This window comes from Oreochromis niloticus, linkage group LG23 (assembly GCF_001858045.2).
Source record: "Oreochromis niloticus isolate F11D_XX linkage group LG23, O_niloticus_UMD_NMBU, whole genome shotgun sequence".
In the NCBI taxonomy this organism is placed as follows: Eukaryota; Metazoa; Chordata; class Actinopteri; order Cichliformes; family Cichlidae; genus Oreochromis; species Oreochromis niloticus.
Window position 1 is genome coordinate 43,767,965 of NC_031986.2, and position 20,754 is coordinate 43,788,718.

The window sequence follows — 20,754 nt, forward strand, 5'->3', positions numbered from 1 at the left end:
GATAATAAAATACAGACGAAAGGAGAAGATTCAAATGTAAATTAAGCTGAAGTATACCCAGGTACTGCAAACTGTAGTTTAGCTTAAACCTCTAGTTTAAACTGTAGTGTAACCTTTGATGAGCCCGGTGAGCAGTAAAATTCAAATGATTGCCAAATTTGAACAGATATCTAAATCAAATGAAGGAACCAAATTAAAATTCATCCATCCATGTTCTTCTGCTGTGGCCTGTCCCAGTTGTCATGGGTCAAAATTAAGGGGTCAGCCCTAACCAGGCCATCACCTACATAATAACAAATTAATTCAGTCTTTGGACTCTGGGAGGAATCTGGAGAAAACCCAGCCAGGGGAAAAGGGAGAACAGATAAATAAAACATAACGCACACACACAAAAGACACAAATTTCACAAAGATCTTTTCATTGTTTTCTTCTGGCTGTTTTATTGGACAGATCACCTGCCTTTGTTTTTATTTTACACAGCAACACAAAAATCGCCCCACTTCATTTACTACCATTAGTACAAAATGTCTTTTACAAAAGGAGCCTCTGTCAGACGGTTGGGACAGTGCGTTGGGGTACAGCAGTGCAGAAAACTTGGAATCAAAAATCAGGAAACTAGACGTATACACGAACGGTGAGGAAACCTAAAGTGTGTGCGTACCAAACGACCAAATGTTCTGCTACCGGAGTGGTCTTAATGTACATCCTAAGTTTGAGTAGAGCTTATTTAGACACACGAGACTATAGTATGTGCACTGAAGTGGAAAAAGTGTTACCTATACAGTACAAAACTATGCAAGGGACTTCATCTTAAAGCACCTCATATTACCATCCCACTGCAGACTGATTTTTTTTAAATTTTTTTTCACTTTTGATCAGGTTGTCAAATATAGTGTTAGTCCTACTGCACTCTGGTCGCCGTGCCAACAATCCTCGTTTGAATAGTGGAAACAGAAGAAGGCAAAATAACCTGCATGACAACATCGAATCTTATCTAATCTTTCCAGCCTGACAGGAATGAGTGAAAGAAAAATGTACAAAAATAAAAAATTAAAGGCAAAAAAAACACGTGAGGTAAACCAAACGTTTTCCTGGTACCACCACCTCCATACCAAATAAAACTTCTCATCTCATCACAATATTACACTTCATAACAACCCAGATTTTGTAAAATGTAAATGACAATTCACACATTTGTGTTAAAATTTCTGGTTTTGACATTCATTTTGACATTAATTATGCTTATCACTAGTCCTCATTTAATAATCATCATTATAATAGTAGTAGTAGCACATGGAAACAAGAAACAGAACATTTAATTGCCCTTTTCTGACCGATCACCTTGCTTTGTAAACAAAGAAATGGAAAAAGCCCTTCCCACCCAGCCCCCACCCCGGGGTGTCAGTCATCAGGGTCTCAGTCTTCAGCCTTATTCCAACGGCCCACTGACACAGTCTGAGCAGTTCCTGAGTTTATAACTCATCCTTGAGATTAGAGTCTGTGCCTTCCTCCTCCTCTTCTTCCTCCTCCTCTTCCTCATGCTCTTCCCCTTCCTCCTCCTCTTCGTCCTCCTCATCCTCCTCCTTCTCCTCTTCCTCCTCATCCTCCTCCTTTGCCTCTTCTCTCCTCTTCTTGTTCTCCTCCTCGCGCTTCTTTCTCTCGTCTTCCTCTTGGCTTTCCTTCATCTTCTTCTCAGCATCCTGGAGAAAATGTGAACAATGCAAATAAATATATCAATCTATATGAAAAGCTCATTCCTTCTTATTATTGTTGACACTGACATGAAATTAGAATTAGGATTACAGGGTACAGGGCTAAAATGAGCATACCTTAGTTTTGCCCCATGTGTCGTTGCCAACTTCCTCTGCCAGGTTTGGATCGTTTGTGATTAGAAAGTTGTCAAAGATAGTCCCAGACTTGACCTGCAGCCAGACACAAGGGCAACGCATATTTTGTTATCAAATCTTTAAAGAAAACAAGCACAATCCACAAACTCAAAGAGTTTCGAGCATTTCTCCCTGAGAAAACATGCATAGTTTTTCCAGCAGCTCACACAATACAAAGCAAGTAACCGAATTGCTGGATCAATGTAAATAGTTTTAAAATATTTAAATATATTTCATTATGCATTAAGATGTAAATACACATCCAGCTTACCTGCCACAAGTCGAGCCCAATCACCCCGACGCTGTCGTATTTATAGATCTCAGAATCGGCCGTGTACTCGGGGTTGTCAATCTCAGGGTGGATCCACTTGCCCTTGTAGGCAGGGTTGTCGATCTCTCTGGGCTTCCACTCACCCTGCGGACAGCAAACACACACAGAGAAACTGGGGTTAAAACACAAAGCGGCTGACAGTCTAAACAGTGTAAATATTTTTGGATAATATTCCAATCCTATTCTAGGAATCTCGCTGATGTGCAAAGCTCAGAAAAATAGCACAGAGTAAATACTGACTGCATGAAGAGTTATAATCTCTGGATATGCACCTTGTATTCAGGGTTCGTGACCATCGGTGGCTCCCACTCTCCATCCATCTCATCATCCCAGTCATCGGGCTTCTTGGCATCAGGATCTGGGATGTTCTCTGGTTTGTCCCAGTCCTGCAATGAAAACAAAAACAACAAAACATCTGAAACATGATCAACCTATCGAAACATTTTAAAAATTAAAACAGTGTTGCACACGTGAGACAAGTACTATCATTAAAGTGATGCCCTGAAAGAATGGCAGGTCATACTGACCTCAGGTTTCTTATCGTCAGGGTCGGGAATCTTCTCCCTGTCATCCCAGTCCTCTGGCTTTTTGGCCTCAGGGTCCTTGATTTTTTTGGGAGGGAGGAAGTCCCAGTCATCCTCCAGATTGCCAGATTCCACCTTCTTATTGTCTATCTTAACCTCATAAGTGTTGTCAGGGTTGACGATCAGTGTGTACAAGTGGGTGTACTCATCATCCTGCAGGGCAGAAAAAAAAGGTATATTGTTGGAAAAAGCGTGCCGTCAATACATGCAACTAACAGCATATTACCATGTAGTTTATTCTTAATTGTTTAATCTCGTGTGTCCTTATATTGTGGTGCTTTTTATTAGAACTAGCTTTCCTACTTAAACGTGAAAACATGCGTCACCTTGCACCGAATGTCCTTGTTGATCAGGTGGTTCTTGCCTTTGTAGTTGAAGATCACGTGAACTTTCTTTGTGCCAGGGCCACAAATATCAGGACCTGAATGAGCCCACAAATACAAAGTGACGGTGAATGTCTGTGTATAACAAACAGACACTGCTCTGTTTATCCAACAAAAGTAATACCATTTAAGACACCATCCTTTGGTCCACTTACCAAACATGATGTTGTAGACAGAGTCTCCGTGCATGTCCTCCTGGTTGAGCTTGGAGGGAAACAGTTTAATGTAGCCTCCGCCACAGTCGATGCTCTGCTCGTGTTTCACAGAGAACTGTATGACTAAAGGCTGGCCCTTGTTGCTGAAGTCATCAAAACGGGCTGACAGTGCATAAAAACGGGCATCCTGGCTCGTCTGCAGACCTGCAGAAACAATGGTGTTACTGCAGGGAAGATCAAGCTAAACCAGCGCGTACTCCTGTTCTTTCTTAATGAAACAGTACGGCCTAATTTGATGCTTTTGCTCTTTTCAAGTTGAAGAACAGAGAGGAAGACGGTCGTGTTGATACTGGCAGAGCTCCACGAGGAAGCAAACACGCGCCTCTGACAGCAGGTGTCTGACAGGGTTGTACAGTGTAATTGTGCAACACATATCAGCACCTTCCTGCTTACCTTTGTCTTTCTCTTCATCACCGTAGAATTTCCCAGCAGTCAGGACAAACTTCCCATAATCGGACTTGTGCTTGGATTCCGCCCAACGACTCATCCAGGCATCTGCACAAACAGGTTCAGAGTCAGCTGCCCAGCAATCACCAAGACAAGACTCGCAAAACTCTCTGTTAATCCAGCCTTCGATACAGTGTGTGTGTGTGTGTGTGTGTGTGTGTGTGTGTGTGGGTGGGTGGGTGGGTGGGGGGCATACTGCGGGATTTTGTGACTGCCTTCACAGATGAAAGAACAGGACAGCTGGGAGAAGGAGGGTAGCAGTGAATGACCAGGGGAGAGATGTGCAGCAGTGGGGGGAGGGGGGAGGCAGACGGGGTGTGATAATAGCTTTGAGGGCTGGGAAACATAAAGCACGAAATATGAATAAATCAATGAATGGATGAATGATCGGTTGGTCTTCTAGACTAATCAGCTGACGATGCATTCCAGAAATTGCAGTAAAATCATGAGAAATAATCGTAACAATGCGGACATGAAAAATAGCCATCATTCATCTCAGTCAGCACCACAGCATCTCGAAGATGTACAGCAGCAACAAAGAAAAGCAAGCACTTCAATCCTATCTGTGTAATGTTGTGTGAAAGAGCTCACCGCCGTCTTCAAATTGCTCGCGGAAATAAACTGTGGACTCGGCCAGTACAGATGCAGCCGACACGGCCATCAAAAGCAGGCACAGTGCTGTCATGGCGACGAGTTGAAGCAGCCGGTCAAAACCTAACCAATTACAAATAAAAATGCCCGTGTACAACGATTTTCTCTAAATAAGGTGAAGCAGCGTTGTCTGTCAGTGCGGTATCCCCATACAGTGATGTTACACTGAGAGCCACCGAGACGCTGCCGCTTCTCTCCTCTCGCCTCGGAACAGATGTCTGAATCTGATTGGACGACGGTTGCTAACCTCAATAAGGAAGCGCTACCGCTTACAGCCAATCAGAGGTGAGAAAATCCGGACGAATACTTTCTGCAGCCAATGGGAGCAGACCACGCGTTTGCCTGATACACGCCCAAAGGAAGGATGATGCGCCGTGGGTGAATCACATGCAAGGGGAAAAATGCAATATCAGTAAGAACCCGAGTATAACTAAAGCTAAACAACGTGAACTACATATATGATACGGAGTAGAAGAAATGGGGGGGGGGAGGGGGTTAGAGATATGAAATGGATTTACAGCAAATTAATTAATTAATTAAATAATCCGAATCGGTAGGAAACAAAATAATCCAAATGCTACTTTTTTTTCACATGCTTAACAAATGTTTTCAGGTTTGATCTCGTGCAGCATATCTATATAACCTCAGGCGTGATTTTCTTGCCTTATGTAAACTAAACTAAACACAGGAGATTCCACAGGCAATAAGAAATATACATCACAGGCGTAACAACTCTGTAATAGGTCCCTGGGCAGATCTTTTGGGGGCGATCCTTACCTCCACATTGTACCAGAACAAACACAGCATAGCATATAGCATTAATAAGACATATCAATGGCATCAGTCCAGCTTGTAACCAGCACCATGGATAACCATGGCAGTCGGGGGTTGGGTCGGCGGACAAATTTACTTAAAGCCTACAAACACACACACAAGCCCAAAATAGATCCAGCCTTAACATAAAGACAACTGTAATATGTGCAAGCAGCAAAAAGCCACAGGTCCTCACAGACTTACGAACGAGCCCCTGTTACCCAACTTACATCAGTGATCTTCTTCTTCCTTATCGCCCCAGCAGGTCCCCGAGGTCTTGTGACCAGGGCTTGCTGGTTGTCCCGCATACAAGGTTAAAAACAAAAGGTGACAGAGTGTTTGTATCAGTGGCTCCCAGACTCTGGAACTCGCTCCCTTTGAGTTTGAGATCTGTGGACTCAGTCATTTCTTTTAAAAAGCAGTTAAAAACCTATCTGTTTAAACTTGCTTTTGGTTGATTTTGTTTGTTTGAGGTTTTATGTCTGTTTCTGCTTCTGTAAAGCACTTTGTGATTTTATCTTGAAAGGTGCTATATAAATAAAATTTTACTTTTTACTTTTACTTACTCGATGGGCAAGCTTGTAACAAGCACACTGATTTATAGAATTCCTCATTCAACAATTTGTTTCAAGCCTTTAAACAAACTTCATCTCTCAGGCCTTGCATTCAGCAAAGTCAACAAGTTCATAGGAAGCAAGAACAAGTAATTTGGTTCCCAGCATCTATCAAAACATTGTAGTGTAAAATTACAGGGTAAATATTTGCACACCTGAAAACGTAAAGAAAATGTATACAGCATAAAAATACAGGCTTTCTCGAGATAGAATCATGACTTAAACATATAGTGGTACTCCAGTCCACTTTACTGTAATCCTGTAAATATAAGTACGCAGTATAACATAAAGGAGGTAGTTTTCTCGACTGGGTCCCAGGCGCTGCCCTGCCTGCCATATTCAAATTCGAACATTAATGTGGAGTCAAATCACTGAAATCGATGATGATTGTTGTTTACCAGGTTTTTATTTCTTTAAACCGTGTCTGACAGGTTCTCTCTGTGTTCTTATTGTGATGTGACCCTCAGCTTTGAAGCAGACTGTGTTGTTGATAGATGAATTATACCAACAAAAGAGTAAACCACACCACTAAGTAACATCTGTATATTAAGTAACAGTACAGTAAAACCTATTAAATGTTTTTATAAAACACAAGTATGTAAAAGGGTGAGTTTCCAGAGGTCCAATCCTTTAGAGACATAGTCCTTCACAGTAAGAGCTTCAAGTAACATTTCCATCACCACTGGTCCTTGTACGTTCATTTTAAAAGGAATAAAAAAATCTAACAAAATAAAATAAGTGCACATTTAGAGTACTCCACGAAACTAATCTGGTCCAGTAAAATGTTCAAATATGGCACAAATGATATTAATAAATAATCTGTGCTGATATAAGCACAATGTTTGACATGCCACTAGTAACACATGAATTACAAACTCATATGAACACAAACAACAGTGCAAGTCAGACTTTGGCCGAGGAGATTAGATATTAGATCTGCGCCACACTCTGCACAGACACCATCTTCTTCACCCCTTCGTCTTGACAGGATTCAAACCAGGCAGGTGAAGAAGAGCAGCCACACTTCCTGTGACGCTGCCCGTCTCTGCAGGCTGGGTCACGCTGCTCTGCCGTCTAATCCTGGATCTGCCCTGATGTCTGGCCTTCTGTGATGGGACCTGGACAGACACATGTTGCATCTGTGGGGGGAGGGGGAAGTATGCAGCGCAGAGCAAAGAAGACACATCTCTGTGGCTCTGTATGCAGATGGGCTGGTAAAGCAATCTTACACCTCCTCCAGGTCCGTCTCTCTGTTTCCTCCTCACTCTAGGGAAGAAAGAAGTTGATCCTCTGAGGTATGGACTTGCATCCTTGGGCTGAGAACAGTCTCTCCTCTTTGGGAACATACAGCATTGCCTTGGCCACCTCATCCAGCGTGGCTTCATCTGTTTCCAGACCTCGTGCTGCGTAGGCGTCCCGTGCACAGAGCTTAATGTGACGGTACTCCAGGGGCAGAAAGGGCACAAAGAAGTCAATCAGGTGACCAGACATCAGCTCACTCTGAGCAAAGCCACCTGGGATATTCAAAACAAAACAAAACAGGAAATAGAAACATATTTAAAGTTTTAACAATGTGTTTTGGTTCTTTTTTATCATACACTGTATATAAAAGATGGCATTCATGCAGCTTTCTTCCAGGTATGAAAAGTAAAGCCAGTGTACTGTTTCTAATGGTCAGCAGGGGGGCAATTCCTGAGGTGGTCTGTGACCTCGGTGATCACTTTCCTGCTAATGTTGTAACCCCATAAACTAGCTTAGAGTCAGAAACAAGGATAAAACATGGTATGCTTTACCATGTGATTAACCATGCGAGTAATGAAGTTGTTAACCAGTGAGTGTGGAAGATCCACTCCTCACTCATGAGTACCAGATTCAAACATGAGGCTTGACAATAGGACCTCACCAACCAATGGGTAACACTATGCTGGTGAAAGCTGTTTTTATATTACTTTAGCGGCTTTCAGCAAATAATTTCAAGCCACTGAGCAACCAGAACACCTGAGTAACTTAATTTACCTGCCACAAAAAAACAGGTTTTGTTTCTTGCAGAAGGAAAAAAGGCTCAAAGCTTAAGAAAACCCACCAGGCAACCTTTACAAAAACTTTACTGCTCACCTTGAGACTCCATAGTTTCAGCTCGCAGCCGATGCTCCAGGTCTTCCATACCGATGTCCTCTCGATTCTGACCAGAGTGCCAGAAGTCCAGCGCTACGTCGTTGATTGTCGCGCCACCAATGTTACTGCAGTGACAACAGCGAAAACACAACATTATATGTCTACAGCTGCTGAGCTTCTCAGGGAGACTTGATTATTTCTGGCTTGGCAGCAAAGCAGTTTGTCATAAAGTTTCTTTAATACAAGTTGCTCTTAGATAAATGATCACAGTTTAAAGATGGCCAGTAATTCACTCACATCTCTGAACCATACCTGTTGAGTGAAAAACGGCTTTTTCTATTTTTGACTGAACAGACTGTTAGTCAGGACAAATCTGACTTGAGGAATTGAAAACATGAAAAATCCATACAGAAGGCTAATGGAGACAGAAGGAGCTCCATCCTTCACCACTGATGAGCTGCCAGGCTTTCTGGACAGGAGGTGCAACACATTCTGATGAGCAGAGAGCTTTACAGCTTCATCACACTGTGCCTGAAACAGTCAACTAACCTGAGGAAGAGGAAGATGGCCCTGCGGTAGCTGACCCCATCTACGTTGTCATAGTGATCCATGAAGGGCTTGATTGCATCGATGAGGCCCGGATGAAGCTTTTCAGCCTCATCGAAGATGAACAGAGTCTGAGGGCAGCGCAGCACCATGTCTCGAATTGCTTCTCTCAGCTGACCCTGGATTTCAGGCAAAAAACAAACAAACCACAAAACAACAAAACAAAAGTCAAACATTATTAACATTTTATAACATTTCAGATCTGACAAAAGCTGATTATTATTTCCTTTCAAGCTTTATATATAAAGATATTAAACTGTGCATAAAATATTACATAAACAGAGATAACTTAAACCAACAGCCAACATTTATCTAGAATGTTTTAATCTTTTTAAACGAATATATAAATGTGCCATTGTTTGTAAAAGTTCTATAAAAGAATCAGCCCTGTTATATGCCACAGAGGTTCAGTGGGAGGCTGTACTACAACACGTAGACACGTTAAAGTCCACATTTGCACACTCTGCAGACTTTGAGGGCATGAGGGTAAAGGTTATCCCGTGAACTACGTATACATATTTATATTTGGATATTCTGCACTATGTACCATGTATTAATACTATGTAAACACCATTTTGAAATCAGCTGCAGTGATTGTGAAAAAATGTGCTCAAATGAGACTGAGCTGGCACCTCTGACCTGGTTGGAGAAACGCCAGGTTCCAAAAATCCATTTCTCTGAGTATTTGTGTTGTAGCATCAGTGTTGACTTAAAACATCTGTCCAAACCATGACTGCTATCACTCTTATGATGAATTACAACATACAGAATAAATATCTAAGTAAGCAAAGCAGCGTCCAGAGAACACAGGTACATGTTCCTGGCACAGGACGGCCATCGCTGTGCCAAGTGGGCTCACCTTGTACGTGTCCACCAGCCTGGCGTGCGGGAAGTGGAACGGGGCGATGAACAAACGGACACACTCGCTCTTCACCCCGTCCCGGTACAAGTTATCAGCAATGATCCGGGCCACAAAGTTCTTGCCTGTGCCGGACCAGCCGTGGAAGGAGAGCGTCAGGGGCTTGTTGGACTCGGGGTTGTTGATGAAACCCTGGATGGCTTTCAGAACCACAGACTCAGCCAGATGTTGCCCGTGGAGCTTCGTCTGAAGGTCTCTTGCTAGACCTGCACATGAGACCATAGATTTTTTTTTTTTAAGGCACCGGCAAATATGAATAAAGTGCTCTGTGTTAACATGTATACTTTTAAAATATGCACATTTAAAATATGTGATATAGCCAATAAAATGTAAAGTTATTAAAGGGCTGCATCAGTCAATCAAGTGTTTCATGCATCAGGTGTCATCATGTGCAGTTTTTGTTTTTTTAAACACTGTTCCTACAGCAACAGATTTTAAAAAAATACTACTAAACCCATGAAAACACTACGTGACATTATACACTCTAACATGGGGGCACACGAGAAACTGGGACTGTTGAGGAGGACTTCACCAATGACCTTATAGTGAGATAAAGTTAATATAGAGAAGAACTGAATTCAACCTATTGGTGTAAACCTCCACAACAGCCTCGGTTTCTCAATTTATTTGCTCTAATACAAAGCAATCGAGTATTTCACTATTCAGTGAAGGAGTAACCAATAATAGATGTAGTTCAACTTGCTGGTGTCTACAGGTACATGTCTGACTCAGTTTGTCTGACTTATCCCAGAAACTAACCCGTTTATGGTCTTGACAGTTGTAAAGATGCATAATGTGCTACAACCATGACACAGAGTACAGAGGGACCCGACACTGAGGCTAAAGCCCTTATAAAATGATGAGTAACAGTGTGTCCAGTGTTGGGTGAATTCACAAACAGACAATTACAAAAAATAATAAGCAGCAAAATTCGAGTAAGGAGGGGAAACGACCAACACACGCTTGGGGCAAAGCAAGCAGCCACAGAGCAGCAGTGTGATACCTGTGATGTTATTGGTTATCCTGCAGTCTCCGGACTCACAGCACTGACCCAGGCTACAGTACCACTGATGCAGCAGGCTCATGTAGTCCTGAGGAAACCCTGCCCAGATATCCCTGGTAGGAACTGCTCACATCAGAAGAACAGGGCGAGAGAAGTCAGTGTTTATAACGGTGTAATAACGAATCGTAAAAATAAAAGTATTGCAAAATGCGCACGAGGCACGATGTAGCTTGCGAAATGAGCGCTTTCGTTATATTAAAACTGTTTTAATTTCTTTTACCATCTCTTACCTTGCTGTGTGGCATCATCCTGATTGGGCTGACACTCCCCCTCCCAGATATTGCAATAAATATAATTAAAATAGTAAGTAGAGACGTTGCTAATGCTATCGAAATGGAAGAAGTCGGCCTGTGCCGAGACAGCCCAGAGCAGCAGGAGAAAGCACCGCGTAGACATCGCGAACAGGCTGACGTGAAGCGGTCCAAACGACACTGAACACGAAGTCCCGTTTCTGCTCTCCCATTTATCTAAACGCGGTGGTCCACCGGCGGCCTGCTTTGACTGGGATACCCCTCCCCGCCCCCGACAACCTCTCCCTGCTATAGAACTGTAGCCAAAGAGGGGCGCTTGTTGTGTGGTTCGCTGCGGGCGGGCGGAGGGGCGGTTACTACCCCATTCCCTACTGCTCACGTCAAATTTGATTGGAGCCCTTTTAATGGGAGCAAAGCCTGTAGTGCAACGCCATACGTCACACTACCAAGTTAACGAGAGGCTGGCGTGTCCACTAGCAACCCACGGTCAGCAACGGCAGGTGATATTCCCGCCCTTGGGAGGTCAGCAAGTAACCAAATTAAACTTCCTTTACGATTACAAGCGTCACTTCCGGCGAAGTTGTACATTTGTTCTCAATCTCATTTACTTTTCATAATAGTGTCATTAGACTGTATTACTCCACTGTTTGCACATTTTGTTTAGCAATATAAAGTCAGTAGTTCATTTGGTGCTCATACCCATCGTCATCACCCATTGAGAAAGGGGGAAGGAGGAAAACACAAAACAAAAACACAAATGGGTCAATAACAAATATTTTATTATGTTACAAATTGACAACAGGATCAGGTCGCAATCCACAAGTAATAGGCATGAGCAGTGTCTGAAAACTGATTCCTGCAGGTGAAAAATCTGTCAACAAAACATCACTTTCCAGCATATGAGGAAGCAGCACCAGACTGTACCATTTAGATTTATGATGAAGTGACAGACTTGTGCTTTATTATGCTTCAGTGCCCGAGGCTTCACACCTGTGTAGAGAAGAAATCATTAAAATACAAGTACAGACTACTAACAGAAGAGGTAACTAGCAATTAATGACCACATGACCTCAGAAAAAAGTGGAACGGTAAGGGTTATAATCAGCTTAAGTCATCTGGCAAAATCAGATCATCACTAGTCTTATGGCCACCTTAAAATAATCATGATTCAGGACTGAACAAAAACACTCACCAGGTAAAGAACTTCACCTTTTCTCCTTCTGAAAAAGAAGAATGAAAAACCTTATTACAAGTCAGTGATTGGCTGATTCACATTTTATTCACTGGGTTGCTCAGTGACAGACTGTCCACATGAGTGTTCAGGTCAGACATCTGTGGTAACATCACTGAACCCCTTATGACCATCGGGCACTTTTAAGTCTGAATTCTCACCTCAATCACTCTGGTTTTGTCCACACTGTCTTCTCCATCCCTCACACAGAGATTACAACCTGGAGATATGAGAGCATCAGTCAAACATGCACATCAACTGTAAAGATGAAGGAGTCTACACTGACCTGGTCAGCTAGAGCTAATAAACAGACTCCATGGTTTAAAGTCAGTCTGTACTTTGTCATCACACAGGCCAGACTACAGGGATCAAATGATCTTTACTGCAAGAAAGTGATCCCAGAAAATACAGAAGTGGCTCCTTCAGGCCCAGCTCTATAAGCCTCAACAGCACGGGGCCCATTTTGGGTCTGAGGAGCTAAAAATGACACGTTTCATACTCACCATGAATGTTTAATCATCTTCTGAATGGGGATGAGTCGCGAGCCTGCTCATTCTGTAAAAACAAATTAAGTTTCAGGTAAATTTACAGAACCATGCTCACTTATTTTCCCCAACATTAAAAATCCAGATCAGATTCTGTTACAAATTATCCTCAACTGGATCAGCGACCTGATTCAAACTCATCACATCTGAATGATGCTTAGCTGCTGTGCAGGGATGTCACCGGAAATGATACTTAAAGCTAACATTTGATACCAAAAATCTGAGATCACTTGCTTTTCTTTGGTACTGCAGGCAGTGTATGTACTAAGGTGGCATTTTTCTAGATACATTCTTACATATTAAATAAGTCCAAAAGCACAGGAAAAACTACCTGTGGAAAAGGACCATTTATGCAGCTGCCATAACAGCTCTGCTTAAACTCATCAGGCAGAGGTCTTATTTTGCTATGAATGATGGTACTTTACACTTTTTAGGTGGGAGTAAGCGATCAAAGAATGATGCAGTTTCATATGGTCCAAGCACCACAAGTTAACAAAGCACTTAAACTTCAAAGACTTAAAGCTGAGCAAGTTTTAATTCAAGGCATTATCCTGCTGATATTACCATTGAGACTGCTGTTATTCTATAGGTTAAATGGTTTGCTGTGGTAATTCTAGTCATGCTTATCCTACTTTATAATAGGTCAATAACTGTAATTATTACACTATGCATTTTAGTCTGTGCCTTGTTAAAAATGTTATTTGAGATAAATTATCTGCCACCATGTCAGTGTGTGAATGGTCATTTTGTCCATCAACTGTATTGAGTTCTATCAGTTCTATTGGTGCAGACCATCAAGGTTTTTGGTACCGTGACATCCCCACTGCAGTGTTCAAGATTTAATGCTTACCAGCAGAGCAGCAACGAGTCAGACAGCAAGGTGTCCACATCTGAAGAGAAAGAACTGAATTATCACTTTGTTTTAAACACTTCAGTGATTGTGGGACTACAAAAGTTGATGCTCAGCTAGGAGCGAAAGACAACAGTTATTCTTCATAGTTTAATCTGCTGAACTATGCACTCATCACTGCATCGAGCTTCATTAAAAGAAATGTAGAGCAGGATTTCAACTCACCTCCACTTTGCCTTTTGTGAGACCCCTGCTGAAAAAAAATTAAATGCATATGTTTAGAAAGAACTCAAATCCAGTGACCCTCAAAGGTTGCAGAGGCCGACACATCAGCTAGGAGCGAAAGACAACAGTGATTCTTCACAGTTTAATCTGCTGAACTATGCACTCATCATTGCATCGAACCAGTTTCATTTTTACAGGCCGGCTCCTCAAAGCAAAAAACCTACCTGCAGCTCATCCAAGAACGCACAACTGGATCCAACATCAGGACCATCTGCAAAGCACGAGAGAAACATCGTTGAAGAGTCCAAATTTTAACGTGCATGTATGTAATATAATTTTAACTGCATCAGAAAAAAGTCCTCTTTCACTCTTTTTCAGAGAGATTCCCATTGTTTTAAAAACAAAAGTCATCATTAACAGTTTCTTATAGTAACACGTGATCAAGAATTTATGTCCATTACCTGTTTGGGATAGGACTCGGACCTGAGGACATCTGTGGGTAAAAATAAAGTGATTAAAACGATATAAACTTTATAGCTCACAGGTTTGGAGTAAGTAGTGCCTCAGATAATGCAACTTGGTGGTTGGAGTATCATCATATCTTCTCAAGAGTAGCAAATAAGTGGTCATCACAGGAGCACACATTTATGGCAAAGACTGATGCTTCCCTGAGGTGTTAGCAGAGAGAAAAACTACACGTGCTGCAGATCCGGACTCCAGGAACAGGGCTACAAATCAGTGTTTTGGCCCAATATTTAACATTTTCATTTAAAATAGATTTCCTGTTCATCTGTTGTACATTGTGTACAAATCACACTTTGCCAGTCAAATGAAAACAGTGATATCCCCATTAGTTTTATATGCAAATATTAGTTTATCCATGCAGAGGCACACTGGGGTTATTAATATTTGTCTCAATTTGCCACCACACCCAAGCAATTAAAAAGCCATGATCTTCAATTTCAGCCTTAGGAATGTTATCATTATAGTTTGATTTAAGAGAAGGTGTAGTCTCTCCACAGCGAACACCTTAGAGAAGCACAAGTTTCCTCTGCAAACACTCATCCTTACCTCCTCAGTCCCCTACAGCCAAGTCACATCTCTGGGCTTTCACGGCACCTGTAGAAACAGTCTTGTTATAGGACTATTACAATGAATGGGAAAAGCAAGAAACTGAAAAAGAAAAACTATATATGGAAGTCTCAGTGTAGAAAATGCTCAGAAATCACTTCTGTCCACTACTCTTATACTTTAAATCATCACCGACTTCCATTTAGGGAAACAAAACAAAAAAAATAAATAAAAATTCAGGGTTTAAAGAAGAACGTCTTACCATCGAGCCTCTGCCGATTTCCAGAAGTCAGGATGAGCATCGTGATCCTTCATCTCTGAAGATCCGTCTGTAGACCTGCAAACATTTAAACCCTATTAATTAAAATCCTCATAACTTCACACAAAGTTTCATACACCCACTAAACACGCTGCATGGCCAGCAGCAGGAGCCGAGCAGCTAAGCTAACCGGCCCACAGTGTCTTACAGCCTTTGTCCCGTCTTGTCAGGAATGTTGCCTTTACTTCACATCGACTCAGATGTCCCTAGCAACATTATGTCATCATATGTAAGCGGGACTAAACTGCACCGAGGCTGCTTTTAAAACAGGATCTAACGATCTGCAGGCCAACACGCGACCTGGTGCACGTGGATGAGGCCTGCTAGGTTAACGCTTATTAGCTCTAAAGAGCTTCCACTTAAAAATGCCACCGAGTACAACGTTTCCCACATAACAGGTTAACAGTTATTACTGTGGGCGTATAATAAAATAAAAAACCAGAAGATAAATACTAAAGCTGAAAGCCTTTCAAAAACTCACCTGCAAGTCGTCCGAGGAATGAGGGAGAGAAGCGGGCGCGAGGCGCTTTTATAGAAGCTCCCGCACAGCCTGATGGGAAAAATATGTCTGGCTGAGCAGCGCCCCTGCTGGACGAGTCTGTCTGTGAACACGCAACGTGTGCGACATTTCATTTGTGTTTTTTTCCTTGTGCCCTGAAAAAACTCTGCTTTGATTCATTTGTAATTATTCAGCTGCTCCCTTTAGGACATCTCTCCTCTTCTGTCACACCAACCACCTGCGTCTGCATTTCCACCTTCACAGAGAATGGATGGAGCTAGCTCCACATTCAGCATCTTTTGTGTATCCAGGGTTCCTCCTCTGCACAGGTCCAAACCAGCTCAGGTTCAACTGTTCAACCTCAACATTATCTTTAACGCCACCACCTCCCGCTCCACCTGTGCTGCTGTTTCCATCATCACAGGTCTCACTAGTAGCTCGTAAACCTTCCCTTTCTGTCACAAATCACCCCTGACACTCGCCTCCACCCACTCCACCCTGAATGCACTCTCTTCTTCACCTCTGTTGTGCTCCGTTTGTTGCTTTGGATGGTTGACCCCGGGTATTTAAACTCATCCATGCCTCTACTTCTCCAGGCTCACCTCCACCTGCTGCCTACTCTCACTGCAGATCACAGTGTCATCTGTGAACATGATAGTCCACGGAGACTCCTACCTGACCTCGTCTGTCAAGTTGTCCACCACCACCGTAAACAAGAAGGGGCTCAGAGCAGCATCACCCCCTGCCTTGAACCCATCTCACTCCTATCTGATAATGAATATTGAGAGAGACTCACTTCTCTGAATGTTTTGCATTTAACATTCTGTTGGTTCTGCATACCTGTACCCAAGGCAGTCACCTACCCCCTGGTGTTTTTGACATAATCACCTCTGTATTATTTGTCTTACTGTTTGATCTTCTTACCCTGCAAGCTGTTGATGTCGTATGTTTAGTCTTTTTTTTTAACAACCACATGTAAATCATACCCTGCACTGATTGTTGTCTCCTCCTGTTCTCTTGTGTACCATCATAGATGCTGTGCTTTTTCAGTGGTTCAGGCTCAGCTTACCTTTCCAGACACACTCTCTGGGCTTGCAAGCCCACCGTATACCAGGATACTTAATGAAGAGAAACAGGACTTGGATTAATTTCGTCATACTGTCTCATCCTCTTTATACAGAACCACAGTTCCTCTCTATCACATGCTTTCTCTACCTTTAAGGCACAAACAAGTACACAGGTACAAAAACTGTGTTACACAGTGTAATCAAAAAGCCTTTTTTAAAATTATTATTAAAAGGCTGAGATAGAAAGGCAAAGGTGACAGGTATATGTAAAAAACCTGCATTAACTGAGGTGAAATTTTAGATCCCAATATTAATTTTCAATATTATGGATTGAAAAACTTTTTTACATAATATGTCAAAGTACCCAGACTGATCCAAAAACGATGAAAAATCCTCACATTAGTCTGTTTGCATCTTAAATTGATGTAACTTTCTTGAACAATCTCCTGCTGCAGCCTGTAGGCACACTGTGTCCTGCATTATTATTTAATCTTCAGGTCCCGCCTTGCAGACGCGCCTCGTGTCAGGTTCTATTTTTAAAGTCCCTCGACACCTACACAAGTGTTTTTGAATTCCCTGCTGATAAAGAGCGCAGTCAGGTGGAAGAAGGGCCGAGCTCCTCTGAGAATAAAAAGATGTCAACAAACTGAGTGCGCAAATATAGACTGGAATGGTGTAAGCATTTCCACCACGCTAAGAGCACCAAAGGGGTACATTTAAAAAGTATTGTTTAATCAAACTGCTAAAATCAACAGAGCTCAGAAATGTTTGACAGCTGGGTGTATAATAAATAGTTATATATTTGATCCTGGAGGTGACAGGATACGTACACTAGGCTCAAAGGCAGTCCCCTGATAATCTACAGACTTCGTGTCACTTCAAGTAAACCAACCATCTCTGGGGTTTAGAGTGCGGCTGAAAAAGAGAAAAGACACAGTGAGCAGCAGGTGTTTAGCTGAAAATGCCTTGTTAGTGCCACACGTCAATTGTGTGATGCCATCATGTCAACATGGACCAAAATCCCTCGAGGAATGCTTCCCGCACCTTGCTGAATCTACCCACAAAAAATGAAAAGGCGGTCCAACACGGCACCAGCGTGATTTGAGGGGAAGAATGACAAAAAGCTCACAGGATTAAACTCATGGAGATTTAATATTTTGCATCAATAAACAGGAGAATTGGATACAATCAATGGTTATGATGAGAAGGAAATAAAAAATACATTTGTTTTGATTGCTCTCTATCAGGCAATACTGAGCAGAACTGAAATGAATGCCAAAGCCTCCACTCAGACATTACAAAGACAAAACATGGAAAAAAATACAAAGAAATTTCTTAGAATCCTTCATGTTGATTATTTTCAAAAGGCCTTTTTGTCTGATTCTAATGGGAGAATTCAATTCAACAAGTGTTTCACTGGATTTGCATACAGCACCAACTATATGCTCATCTCTGCAGATCCCTTCACCAGATACATGAATATATGGATTAAAGGGTCTCACTCAACACAATGGCCAAATATTTAGGAGATACAATAATCAAATCACACAAAGAATAATAAAAAAAAGAAGGGGGGCTGTTGTGAGCTTGCTACAGCATTTTCAGGCGAAGATAAATATATATATTTTTATTTCTTCATCTCATTCAACTACCATTGCATTCAGATCCAACCGATGCAGCTGTAAATAAGAGAACCATGGTTCAACAAAGCTGGGGGTGTACAGCAGGATAAATATGTGGTTCTGAAACTTGGAAAAACAGAAGATTCAACCAGCAGAACAACGTCTGGACTGTAGCAGCACTATGAAAGTGCACTGGTGTTTTTAAAGGCCGACTCCGGTCTCACGTTTTCGTTCTCTTCACACTCTGACAAAGTGCGAGCGAATAACGAGGCGACCCACTCTGATCTGAGAGGAAACGAGGATGTGTGATGTGCAGAACAAAACCAAACTTTACAGACTCAGTTCGAGCCTTTCGTCCTATTCGTGGACCTGCTGTCCAGAAAGACAAAAGTATGTAAACAATCATTTGTTCATAAATGCCTTCAAAACCTTCTCAGAAGACTGTTTTGGTCTCTGTCCAGACAAAAGTCCCTTCAGCCTTTTCTCTAAACCTTTTTTTTTGGCATAATGGACAGAATTTGTCCTCCCACAGGCAAACTTTGTTATTTCTATCAGTATTGCATATTTGAAATCAGCCACAACTCTTGAAATCAGCGTTTGGATGCTATGGCTTTCTGCAGGGCTTCGTTTCTGGATAATACTCGAGACACAGAACAGCGAGTGAGATCCAAATGGGTGGCAAAGGTAACTCTGAAATGGGAACAAAACATTAAAAGGCTAAATGGAATGACTCCTCAGGATGTAAAGGTTCAGGTTCAGATCTTCAAATATTTTTTACACTATTGCCGCAAAGAAAAATAAACAATAAGAGCATTAGAAATAAAAAAAAGAATATATATTTATATATCCATCATATGTATATCTATATATAAACAGTTCTAACTAGTTGCAGGCAAGCAGAGATTTTCCTCTCCCGCCCCTTTAAGATTCATCCGTTCCACCGTTATAAGGCTGTCAGACTCTGGGTGGGGGCACCAGCTTTCTTTCCTCAGTCACCAGATTCCCTGAGATGTAGAGCGCCGTTTTATTTGTCGAGCTATTACTTGAGCCGAACACCATCGACCACAGACCCCCCACCCCCCCCTGCAAAAAACTATAGATGTAGGGAAGGAGTGTTGCTCTGGCTCATCCTGTGGAGCTGCTGAAGGGTGTGGACGAACGGGAGGCACGTGACCTCTCCGCTCTGTGCTGCAGAGTCTCATGTTGGCAGGTGGTGGGTATCGGTGGATGAGAGACTGACCAAATAAGGAGAGGAGCTTTACTAATATTCATGTTACATCTTTGATGCTTTTCATTCATTTCCATATTGTTTTACAGTCAAATGCAAAGCAGTGTAGAGATTCAATCATCAGTCATTCCAAGGCTTGAATAACAAGTGGTTTCTGCAAAAGAGTTCTTATGAAGACTCTGTTGTGTGCATTCTTGATGCATCCGAGTGTGGGGCGGTCTTCTCAGTGCCTCTGGGAGGCTAATCTCTTTAATAGCGGCTCGTCGTAGACCCAGCACTCCCCGTCCTCGTGGAATAGCTACAGAAACACAGAGCAATGGGAATTATTATACTCGACATCTGAAGTATTTCTGAAAGTAAAACTACAATGTTGTCACTGATCTCTCTGAGATGTGTGGAATTTAAAGTTTCCGGTAAGAAGGCTTCATTTTCATTTCCACCACAGTTATGGCTGCGATATGTCACATACACTGTGTTTACTTTCCTTAGTGTCTACGACAACGACACAAGCTCAGAGAGACAGAGACGCGTGTTAGCCTCTGATGGCTATTTGGTACCGAGAAAGTACAATATTTATGCAGAGTATTTATGCAGAGTATTTATGCAGAGTATTTTGCAAATGATGCAAGAAAACTGTTTCCACTCAACTAGTAACAACCTCGTTTCACCACTTCAGACAAAAAGCAGACTGCCTGATATAACCAGGCTACATAACAGGGGATACTAGCAGACAGTGACGCCTGACCCCAAAATAAACAAATTTCACCGAGCATCATTGGAGGACTCACTAGCTGCACTCCACAAGTCAGGAGGATCAAACGGTGAATGGAAATTCCTGATGCCTGGTGGAAAAGCAGCTGGTCAAACAGCTTGACCTAAGATCGAGTAATTGCTACGTTTCCTTAAAAGTTCCAGGGAAAACATTACCTGGGTGTCTTCTGTGCTTACATTAGCTGTTTAATGAACTGGCTTTTCTACTCTACATACAACATTCACCCATTCGCACCCGTCATACAAGCACTTTATTCTATGCTTAACACTCGCACTCCAATGGATGCATCAGAGAGCAATCTGGGGTTAGCATCTTACCCGAGGATGTTTGGCATGAAACCAAACCACCAACCTTCCGATAAGTAGATGGCCTGCTCCACCTCCTGAGCTACAGCCACCCCCACCTCACTGGATATATTGCTGTGTCACTACTGCTGCACTATAATG

General features: G+C 42.2%; 3 protein-coding genes, 1 long non-coding RNA gene and 5 other non-coding genes across 14 annotated transcripts in view; all 9 read right to left on the reverse strand.

The window, feature by feature from the left end:
* Positions 1–415: 415 nt before the first annotated feature.
* Positions 416–4,721, reverse strand: calr (calreticulin). Its single transcript, XM_003439798.4, has 9 exons — positions 4,439–4,721; positions 3,794–3,895; positions 3,341–3,544; positions 3,129–3,223; positions 2,746–2,955; positions 2,491–2,604; positions 2,159–2,302; positions 1,831–1,923; positions 416–1,701 (listed from the first exon to the last, which is right to left on the reverse strand). The coding sequence occupies exons 1-9, from the start codon at positions 4,530–4,532 to the stop codon at positions 1,474–1,476; spliced, it is 1,284 nt and encodes a 427-aa protein (XP_003439846.1). The 5' UTR covers positions 4,533–4,721; the 3' UTR covers positions 416–1,473.
* A 1,591-nt stretch (positions 4,722–6,312) lies between these two features.
* On the reverse strand, positions 6,313–11,226 carry tor3a (torsin family 3, member A). Its single transcript, XM_003439998.5, has 6 exons — positions 10,859–11,226; positions 10,569–10,691; positions 9,506–9,771; positions 8,590–8,765; positions 8,041–8,165; positions 6,313–7,439 (listed from the first exon to the last, which is right to left on the reverse strand). Exons 1-6 carry the CDS (start codon positions 11,022–11,024, stop codon positions 7,192–7,194), a joined length of 1,104 nt encoding a protein of 367 aa, XP_003440046.1. The 5' UTR covers positions 11,025–11,226; the 3' UTR covers positions 6,313–7,191.
* Positions 11,227–11,641: 415 nt separating this feature from the next.
* Positions 11,642–15,677, reverse strand: LOC102077577 (uncharacterized). Its single transcript, XR_001223295.3, has 11 exons — positions 15,602–15,677; positions 15,064–15,138; positions 14,802–14,849; positions 14,192–14,223; positions 13,955–14,001; positions 13,731–13,758; positions 13,506–13,545; positions 12,614–12,665; positions 12,272–12,330; positions 12,072–12,099; positions 11,642–11,869 (listed from the first exon to the last, which is right to left on the reverse strand). It is a non-coding gene; the product is annotated as an uncharacterized LOC102077577 (long non-coding RNA).
* Positions 11,946–12,020, reverse strand: LOC112843994 (small nucleolar RNA SNORD47). The gene has a single exon (XR_003216549.1). It is a non-coding gene; the product is annotated as a small nucleolar RNA SNORD47 (small nucleolar RNA).
* Positions 13,610–13,692, reverse strand: LOC112843995 (small nucleolar RNA snR60/Z15/Z230/Z193/J17). The gene has a single exon (XR_003216550.1). It is a non-coding gene; the product is annotated as a small nucleolar RNA snR60/Z15/Z230/Z193/J17 (small nucleolar RNA).
* On the reverse strand, positions 13,827–13,908 carry LOC112843996 (small nucleolar RNA snR60/Z15/Z230/Z193/J17). Its single transcript, XR_003216551.1, has one exon. It is a non-coding gene; the product is annotated as a small nucleolar RNA snR60/Z15/Z230/Z193/J17 (small nucleolar RNA).
* LOC112843993 (small nucleolar RNA SNORD79) lies at positions 14,070–14,152 on the reverse strand. The gene has a single exon (XR_003216548.1). It is a non-coding gene; the product is annotated as a small nucleolar RNA SNORD79 (small nucleolar RNA).
* Positions 14,929–14,998, reverse strand: LOC112843999 (small nucleolar RNA SNORD75). Its single transcript, XR_003216554.1, has one exon. It is a non-coding gene; the product is annotated as a small nucleolar RNA SNORD75 (small nucleolar RNA).
* Positions 15,678–18,298: 2,621 nt separating the features above from the next.
* Positions 18,299–20,754, reverse strand: part of osbpl9 (oxysterol binding protein-like 9) — a 37,186-nt gene continuing 34,730 nt past the window's right edge. For all 6 annotated transcript variants that reach the window (XM_003439777.5, XM_019351603.2, XM_025903292.1 and 3 more), the window contains one exon: positions 18,299–19,834. In XM_003439777.5, coding sequence (XP_003439825.1) covers positions 19,760–19,834 — 75 coding nt within the window. In that variant the 3' untranslated portion in view covers positions 18,299–19,759. The remainder of the gene's footprint in view (positions 19,835–20,754) is intronic.